This window comes from Cydia fagiglandana, chromosome 18 (assembly GCF_963556715.1).
Source record: "Cydia fagiglandana chromosome 18, ilCydFagi1.1, whole genome shotgun sequence".
Taxonomy (NCBI): Eukaryota; Metazoa; Arthropoda; class Insecta; order Lepidoptera; family Tortricidae; genus Cydia; species Cydia fagiglandana.
The window spans coordinates 11,790,544-11,800,689 of record NC_085949.1 but is presented as its reverse complement, the minus strand read 5'-3'; the positions used below and the strand labels follow the sequence as shown (position 1 = coordinate 11,800,689).

Here is a 10,146-nt window from a genome sequence, read left to right as displayed (position 1 = left end):
TAGTATAGGTAGGTACAGTCAGCAGCAGGAAGTTGCTAAGCGGGTCAGGTGTTCAAAATTACCTTGTCACGCTCAATAAATAGTCAATAAATAGTCAAGATCATTTTGGACACCTGGCCCGCTTAGCAACTTCTGCTGCTGACTGTATGACTTATATTATCTTTGTTAGCTACATTTGATAAACATCATCGGTATCAATAAAATCAAAGGTATTAATTAGATTTATTGGACAATTAATTGGTCACGTAGGGCAATTGAAAAGCAATACAGATTATTCATGATAAAATGGATTATAACTAAGTACCTACTATTACTAATTTAGTGGGTAGGAAATATCTGCTGATATTAGGTACCTACTTGTGGTTCCTCAATGCAGGCATAGAGAAATGGGAAAACATCGTGAGGAAACCAGACTAATCCCAATCGTCTAGATTCAGTGAACTGAGAGGCCGATACCGTCCGGCGGACTGTTAATCAGTGGGCCCAAGAAATAGGTACCACATTCTTAGGCCGTTTGTGATGCGCGTGTCGCGGCCGCTACTGATTGTGAGAGCCATCACGAGCTCGGACTTAGTGGATCGCAGCTGGAACACTTTCACCTAGTAACAGGTGTGCCGTGTGGTGCCGGCATCGGAAAAGAATAGCATCTCGTCCCGTGGGTGTCGTATAAGGCGACTAACCCCAGCTACACACGTTAACTATAAATCGTAGCGATTAATCTGTGCAGTCCGATTTGCCGGCATAAGGGAAAACTGGCGACAGATATGCATATGGGTGTTAGAAAATTGAATCTTGTATGTACACCCTTATAATACCAACCAATGAATGTACGCATGTGTGAATGACACCTTATGTTCTTTAGTCTATGTCGCTACTCTATTTGCTCTCTCTCTTTGGTTTCGGCTGCGTTGATGGTCGGACGCGTAAGCTTTAGCTCCCATAATTGTATTAACATATATTATTTACTAGATAATAAAGTTCATGTGCATTGTGCGAACAGTGAGTATTCTTTCTCCACCGCCCTGCTGCTGCGGAACCTCGTATCCGCGTAATAGGTTCTGGGCACAGTCACGATTGATATATATTCACTGTTCGCCATCACGCCATCCACACGTGGGTCATCATCCTATGATCGCCGGTAAGCGCATTCATCATGGCCGAGGTGAATCAAAACCAACCTCTCAGCTACTCCAACCATTCGATAGAAAAGCTACGTGGCTCGGAAAACTACCAGACATGGAAGTACCAGATCAGGATGCTGCTGACCCTGGACGGTTTGTGGGAGACTGTGGAAGGGACGGACGTTGACCCTTCGCACGTCAAACGAGCATTGGCTCGCATCGGCCTCAGCGTTTCGACCGCGTGCCTACAACACATCAGAAAGGCGACGACCGCTAAAGAAGCGTGGGATAACCTAAAAACTGTTTTTGAAAACAAAGGTTTGTACAGGCGCGTGCTGCTATTGCGGCAGCTGCATCGTATAGAGTACAAGCAATATAACTGCATGTCCCGTTACCTGGAAGCGGTGATGTCGCTGGTTCATCAATTGGCGGATATTGACAAAAACATAGAAGATAAAGAAGTGGTGGAACTTCTCCTTAGCGGACTGCCAGACGAATACGACGCGCTGGTAAGCAACCTCGAGACTGCAAATATCGCCGACACCAACCTCACCGCTGATATGGTGAGATCTCGCCTTCTTCAAGAAGAATCGAGGAAAATGGAAGGATCTTCCTGTGTAGATGAAGCCGCCCTGTTCTCCAAGGCAAGAAACACAGTACCCAGACAACAAAAACAGGTTACTTGTCACTACTGCGGAAAATCAGGCCATATAAAAAGCAAGTGCTTCAAATATAGGAAGGACAAGGTGAAGAATCGGTCGCTTCTGGCTACCGAGTCATCGAAAGCCTTTTTTGTGAAGAAGTCATCCTTTTACCTGGACTCTGGATGCTCCAATCATCTTTGCAACGACAAGACAATCCTGAAGGACTACAAGGAGCTGCCGGGCGAAGGAAGTAAAGTGACTTTGGCCAACGATGACTCTATATCGGCTGAAGGCGTCGGGGAACTGCCAGTGGGAGGCGTCATCGATAAACTTAATAAGGTATTATATGTTCCAAACTTGACCGCTAATTTATTATCTGTTAGTAAATTGTGTGATGTAGGCTATACTGTAGTTTTTACCAAAGAGAAATGTAATATATACAATAGTTGTAAAATTCATGGCAACCCTATTACCTCAGCATTTAATAGGAATGGTTTATATGAATGGGATGGGTGTAGTCAAGGAAAAGGGACTTCGCAAGAAGTGCACTCTTCCATGTTTTTGCATAATAGGCAAGATACACAGAGTGCTAATGTAGCTGTTTCTTCTCTGCCGGTTCAACTTCTGCATTCCCGTTTAGGTCACCTCAGCTTTAAAAGCATGTGTACTCTAAGGGATGATCCTGCAACTGGTATACAATTTCAGGAAACTTCTGGTGCGAAGTGTGAGACCTGTCTGCTTGGGAAGCAAGTTGCCTTGCCGTATCCCGTGGGCGAGGCTACACGTGCACATGTACCTTTGCAACTAGTGCATAGCGATGTAGCAGGTCCGTTTCAAGAAGACAGCATTGGAGGTGCGAGGTTCATGGTTACCATGACTGATGACTACACCAGGAAGTCACACATCTTCCTCATGCGTCATAAATCCGAGGTAATTAAACATTTTATTACTTACAAGAATTTAGTAGAAAAACAATTAGGATTGCCAATTAAAACTCTTCGGACAGATTTTGGGTCTGAATATTGTAACAAAAGTTTTGCTGATTTTCTTAGAAGAGAAGGTATTGTTCATCAGAAGAGTGTTCCTTACTGCCATCAGCAGTGTGGTGTTGCTGAGAGACTGAATAGGACTCTTCTTGACAAGGCTAGATATATGCTATATGAAGCTGGTCTCAGCAAGTGTTTTTGGGGTGAAGCAGTTATGACTGCTGCATACTTAAAGAATAGGAGTCCAACAAGTGCATTGTCGGGACGTACCCCTGAAGAGCTCTGGACAGGTTCTACACCAGACCTCAGGCATCTTCACGTCTTTGGCTGCATTGCCTATTCCTTAATACCTAAAGAAAATCGTCGCAAACTTGATCCTAGAAGCAAACCTTATATTTTTGTTGGTTACAGTGAAACGACAAAAGGCTATAGGCTTTTGGATCCGTTGAACCCTAAGAAAGTGATCTTGTCTCGAAATGTTGTGTTTTTAGAAGATAAATTTTACAACAATTTAGATAAATTAAGTTTTAACCAATCTGACAATGAGAATATATTTTATGAATTTGAATTTATTTCTAATGATAATGATAAATCTAGTCATAATAATATTGGAATTCCTAATAAAAATAATGAGAATCTAAATAAGAATAATGTAATTGAAATCCCTAGTCAATGTAATGAAAATCTAGTCCCTAGTGAAACTGATGTGGATTCAATGTCTATTCAAAGTGAGCAAATTCCAATCTGCAACCCAGGAAGTGAAAAACAAATGTGTACTCAAAAACCTAATGATTCTTCCATGGTGTTTTCAGATTCTGAGGAATTCTGTACCGGAAGCGAGAATGAGGAGCCAGGCTGCTCTACTTCGGGCTCAGGTGACTCGTCGAGCGAGTCTGTAGTGCTGTCGCCGCGACCGTCACATTCAGGGGAAGCCCTGCCCCCAGCTGATGCGCCGGCTGTACATTCCTCGCGTCCCGTACGTACTACAAGGTCACAAAAACCCAAAAGGTATGCTGATTACACGTCAGACTACTCCATGGTAGCGCACGATGCTGCGTCTGTCCACAGCCTAGACATACCCTTATTGTATAAGGATGCTGTCACTGGTCCCCTTAGTGCAGAATGGTCTGCCGCAATGAAATGTGAGTTTGACTCTCTTATAGCTAATAAAGTTTGGAGATTAGTTGATAGGCCACATAATACGAACGTAATAAAGTCTAAATGGGTATATAAAATCAAAACAGATGCATCAGGTAACTTTGATAAATTTAAAGCGCGTCTTGTTGCCATGGGTTATACACAAGTCCCTGGTGTGGACTATAAAGACACATTTTCACCAGTTGTAAGACATAGTACAATGAGAATATTGTTTGCTTTAGCTTGTGAGTATGATTTAAGCATAGATCACATTGATGTGACCACAGCTTTTCTCAATGGAGACCTTGAGGAAACCATTTATATGGAGCTTCCACCAGGTTTTAATAATAACCATAAAAATAAAGTTTGTTTGTTACAAAAAGGGATCTATGGTCTTAAACAAGCTAGTAGAATTTGGAATAACAAAGTAAATAAATTACTGTGTGAAAATGGGTTTGTTCAAAGTAAACATGAACCTTGTATCTATATAAGTAAAGATAAAAATGGTTTAGTAGTAGTAGCGCTTTATGTAGACGACTTTTACATTTTCTCGAATAACGAATCCTGTAAAAATAATCTTTATAATTTACTACAGAGTGAATTTCATTGTAAGAATTTAGGAAATTTAAAAAGTTGTCTGGGCATCAATGTTGTAAGGGAGGGAAATGTATTAAAGTTAGATCAAAGCGACTATATTATGAAAGTACTCAAGCGGTTTAATATGGAAAATTGTAAACCTGTCTCTACACCTATGTCTGTAGGATGTAAATTTGAATCTGAAGGAGAAAATTTATGTGATGAAACTTATAATTACAGAGAACTTATTGGTTCCTTGATGTACTTAGCTGTTTGTACCAGGCCAGACATAGCATATGCTTGTAGCCATTTAAGTCAGTATAATTCAAAGTTTAATAAAAGTCATTGGCTTGCAGCAAAACGGATTTTAAGGTATTTAGCGGGAACAATTAACTATTCCTTATATTTCATAAAGAGTAGAGAATTGAATTTAATTGCATATGCTGATGCCGACTGGGCTAATGATGTAGATAGACGCTCTTATACTGGTTTTGTAATAAAGTTAGGCTCGAATTGTATACATTGGGAATCACGCAAACAGCGTTGTGTAGCACTCAGTTCTACTGAAAGTGAATTTATTTCAATTAATGATGTATGTAAAGACCTATGTTTCATCAAAAATATTTTGTTTGAAATTTTACATGTGAAACCTAACATCACTGTGTTCAATGACAATCAGAGTGCGCACAAGCTTTTACTTTGTAAAGAATATTCACATAAGCGTACCAAACACATAGATGTACGGTATCACCATATAAAAGATTTGGTACATAATAATGTGTTAACTGTAAAATACTTACCAACAGAAGTAATGATAGCCGATGTACTTACCAAACCGCTGAGTCTTTATAAACATTCCAAATTTATTCAAAGCATGAATATAAAGTTAAATGAGTAGGCATGTTTGCATTATGTGCGTGTAAAATCATTATATAATCGTTTATATTGTTTACAAATGTACATGTGCAATCGTAAAAATAGCATGCATTCTTTCTTCACTCAGTCCATGTTTGTGTCTCGTGAAAGCATGTTATTATACGAATGTGTATATGGATAGAGTTAATCTCTACTTAGAGCAAGCATTATTGTAAATGTTAACTAATATAATTGATATTATATTAAGTTCAAGCCTTTTATCAGGGATGTGCCAATACACATTGACAACATATGTTAGTTTTGTATAGTGTTCTGTGTACTTATGTTGTGTTTAAGCATGAGACATTTGGTCTTATAAGTGTGAGGGGAAGTGTTAGAAAATTGAATCTTGTATGTACACCCTTATAATACCAACCAATGAATGTACGCATGTGTGAATGACACCTTATGTTCTTTAGTCTATGTCGCTACTCTATTTGCTCTCTCTCTTTGGTTTCGGCTGCGTTGATGGTCGGACGCGTAAGCTTTAGCTCCCATAATTGTATTAACATATATTATTTACTAGATAATAAAGTTCATGTGCATTGTGCGAACAGTGAGTATTCTTTCTCCACCGCCCTGCTGCTGCGGAACCTCGTATCCGCGTAATAATGGGCAAGGCTCGCCCGTATCCTTAGCGGGGTCCTTGCTCACAAGAGCAGTGCGCGCGCCACAACGAAAAAAAAAATGTTGCGAGCATATTCCAACGCATCATCAGCCTTTTATTATACCACGTCGGTGGCAAACAAGCATACGACCCGCCTGATGGGAAGCAGTCACCGTAGCCTATGGTGGCGGAAACATATGCAGGCGCGATACAGCCCCGTTTTTGGCGTGGCAGCCTGCAAACCAGAAGCAATATCTGGTTCGGCTCCGCAAGTCCACAGTGCCACACTGGCTCTTGCGAGTTGCGAGTCGCCTTCCCCCAAAAAATATAATGCCTTCGCCTTGCAATCCCCGGACTGAAAGTCTGACGTCAGATCCACTCGACCACTTGGGGTCATTATCCTAAGAAAAGTGTTGACTATTTTATTTTATTTATTGGTGTGTTTTACTTGCGAAAACAGTATGCACAAGTCGCATTCCCACGCTTACTGGCGCCTTACACGATGTGCATAATAGTCAGCGCAAGTGCATATTTCGTGTGCAAGTATTTAATCGATTTACCTTTTACAATCATGTAAACAACCCTTAAGTGAAAAATATTTTATTGGCTTAAACGACTTGTATCCAGATCATAATTATAATTAAAAAAAAAGAAATATCAAACTGACAGTTGACAGTGACAGCTATAAATCAAATCAACAACAAAACAAAATTGGATTAAATTAAATATCGTCCGGAATTTAATAAAACAGTTTATTTATTGATAAAAACAAAGAAAGGAATTATACGGATTAAATGGATTACAAACTTTATAATTAGTTAAATTTTAATGACAAATGCACACCTATTTAACTCGTTTTCGATCCTATAAAACAAAATGCAGAAACGATTTGCGATGCTTGCCGTAATATCAATATTAAGTTTAGCACTTTGGATTTATTGGAGTTCAAACTTAGAATTTCATGAAACTATAAGACTTATAAAAACCAGCCAAAACAGATTCATAAAGGATCTTAAAATATCACCTTCAAACACGTTATGTGGAAGTAAGACTATTGAAAAATATTATTTCTACCATGTACCACTCGTAATTGATTGACATATAGTATTCTTCTCATAAACTAACATTGTTTTTGCAGCTCTCATCCTTTTTAGGGTTCCGTACCCAAAGGGTAAAACGGGACCCTATTACTAAGACTTCGCTGTCCGTCCGTCCGTCTGTCTCCCATACAGCAAACGTGATTTTTGACCAAAGTTAAGCAACGTCGGGCGTGGTCAGTACTTGGATGGGTGACCGTTTTCTTTTTGCATTTTTTTTTCCGTTTTTTTTCTTTATGGTACGAAACCTTTCGTGCGCGAGTCTGACTCGCACATGCCCGTTTTTTTTTTTTTGGATTAGTTAGTATCCGGCTACCAAAATCATGAGTTGAAGACATACAGATAACTACAATCTTAAGTGTTGTGTTGTGTATAATGTATATTTCTATTTTGAGATTGCAAGATGTATAAACGTGTAATTTTTTGTTGCAGAAAATCCATTTATAATTATAATAGTGACATCATATGTTGGTCATGTTGAACTGCGGAGTGCGCATCGCAGAGCCATGCCTCAAGAGTACCTAGAGGCCATGAATGCAACTAGAATATTTATGTTGGCAAAAATTCCACCGCATGAAAAGTAAGTCAAACTTGTTATATTAGAAATCAGGCAAGTTATTATGTACTCAGACTAGTACTTTATGAATCATAGTGATTGTACAGTCAGCTGTAGAAGTTGTTAAACGGGCCAGGTGTTCAAAATGATCTTGATGCAACTTTGTTGTTAAGAATATAAGAGTGTGTTAAGGTAATTTTGAACACCTCGCCCACTTAGCAACTTCTGCTGCGGAGTGTACCCCTAATTTAAGAGTCAATAACAATTTTTACTTTGAACTAGAGTACAAATCATACATACACATAAACTTTTAAGTTTTGTATGATACAAATCTTGATTTTCTTTCAGATATATTACTCAGGCTTCTATAGAAGATGAGAGCAACACTTTTGGAGATATCCTCCAAGGCTCATTTCTAGAAAACTACCGCAACTTAACACTCAAGCATTTGATGGGTTTACAGTGGGCCTCGAAAAAATGCAGTGACGCTTCCTACATACTCAAAGTAGATGACGACACTGTATTTAATTTAGAAAAAACATATAAACTTTTAAACAGTATTAATATTAAAGGAGACTTCCTTATGGGTTATATGTTAAACAATACCAAGCCGAGAAGAGAAAAACAGAATAAATGGTATGTGACGTGGGAAGAATATCCGAGGAATGAGTACCCACCGTATATGTCCGGCTGGTATTACATAACAACACCAAATACTGCGGCTAGACTAACAAATGAGGCTATGTACCATCCATACTTCTGGATAGATGATATACTCATTACCGGTATTTTAACTGAAGCTCTAAACATTCAGCTTATTCAACTACCTAAACAGTTTTGGCTGGAATACTATGAATTACTTGAATGTTGTCTAAGAGATATGATAAATAAACATATTATGTGCGATGCTGTTGTAGGTCCTAATGGTGGTAGGAATAATTTAATTTTAGAGTTTAATGATGCATTAAGTTTGTGTAATAAGTTGAAAAATTGTACTAAGAGAAATGAGGAGCAATCTCTTGATAAAGTATGTGTGGCTTTTAGGGAAAGAAGTATCTTCAGTGATGGTAAGGCTGAAGTACAATTCATTAAGTTAAGGTGAAACTTAATTGACCATACGTGGGCCTTATGTCTTTGTAATAAGGTTTGCATTTGCATATTGTTGGTTAAGACTGTTAAGAGTGTAGGCAATGGTTATATAGGGTTCTGGCATTCCTCCCAGTTTCAATGCTTAACTGGTGGTATTCTAAAATTATAGTTCTTTTTTTTTAGCATTATAAATAAGGTAAACAATCTTGATGTGTCTTTTTATTGAAAATCACGTTTTAAAAATAAGTTACGCCAAATATATATCAATTATGAATCTAATACAATCATTTATATTACAGGTTTACTCGGTTAATTCCGAATGTCGATAACTGTCGGATAATTCCGATAAAGAGACTTTTATTATGATGGAATTAAGGGTGATTTTCATCTGAATTCCGGAATTATCCGACATTCGGTATTACCCGAATACACCTTATATACTTCTGATTTAATGCTGCTAATAGTTACTGATTTTGAAAAGCGTATTTCAATTAAACGACATGTCAAGATCGCTTACCTTCTTTCTAATGCTAAACGAACTATACAAGAGCATGTTGAAAACTACCGTAGGCTGCTACGGTAGTTACGGTAGACTGTACATGTTGAATTAACCTTGGGTAGTCTACGGTCGCCATCACATATATCGGAGCGGCCAAGGTGCTCACAAATATCTTAGCACGCCTCTATATGGAAGACGTTAAAGTGCGTGTTCATATATTGTGAACACCTTGGCCGCTCCGATATATCTGATGGCGAATGTACAAGACAGCATTAGTTTCCAAATTAGGCCACAACATGGCATAACAAACTCCAACGCGTGTTATTTACTAACCCTTAATGACCTAGGGTCATTTCAGTTTACCGTCCAGTGCCTGTTTCCGTCCACTTGGCATAGTTGCTACAAAATTGCGTATAATATGAATATATGCCTATATATTCAAGAAATGCGTAGAACTTGAATATATACCTGTATATTCAAATGATACGCAATTCTTTGTAGCAACTACGCCAAGTGGACGGAAACAGGCACTGGACGGTGAACTGACGCAATGACCCTATAATGTGATAAATTGTAAAATTATTGAACACTAAATATTTCTTCTAGTCTATATTTTATACAAATATACATGAAAATATTGACCATCCATTAGCATAGTCAATTAAGTAATTAACCTAGTAGTAAGTAGTAATTTAATGATATGATAAGCTTCAATTAATGCCACTAGGCACTAACCACTATCGGTATCGTCTTGGGTTGTCCCATTCGTTTTTCGTCAAGTTCTTAAATAAGGCCTATTCTGCTTTCGTCACTCATTCTACATTCGTCACAATCGTCGGTGGCTTGCAATGTAGAATGAGTGACGAAAGCAGAATAGGACTAATTTAAGAACTTGACGAAAAACGAATGGGACGACCCA

General features: G+C 38.5%; 1 protein-coding gene across 1 annotated transcript; it reads left to right on the top strand.

The window, feature by feature from the left end:
* The first annotated feature begins 6,762 nt into the window (after positions 1 to 6,762).
* On the top strand, positions 6,763 to 9,642 carry LOC134673147 (beta-1,3-galactosyltransferase 5-like). Its single transcript, XM_063531090.1, has 3 exons — positions 6,763 to 7,031; positions 7,516 to 7,663; positions 7,988 to 9,642. Exons 1-3 carry the CDS (start codon positions 6,863 to 6,865, stop codon positions 8,739 to 8,741), a joined length of 1,071 nt encoding a protein of 356 aa, XP_063387160.1. The 5' UTR covers positions 6,763 to 6,862; the 3' UTR covers positions 8,742 to 9,642.
* Positions 9,643 to 10,146: the final 504 nt, after the last annotated feature.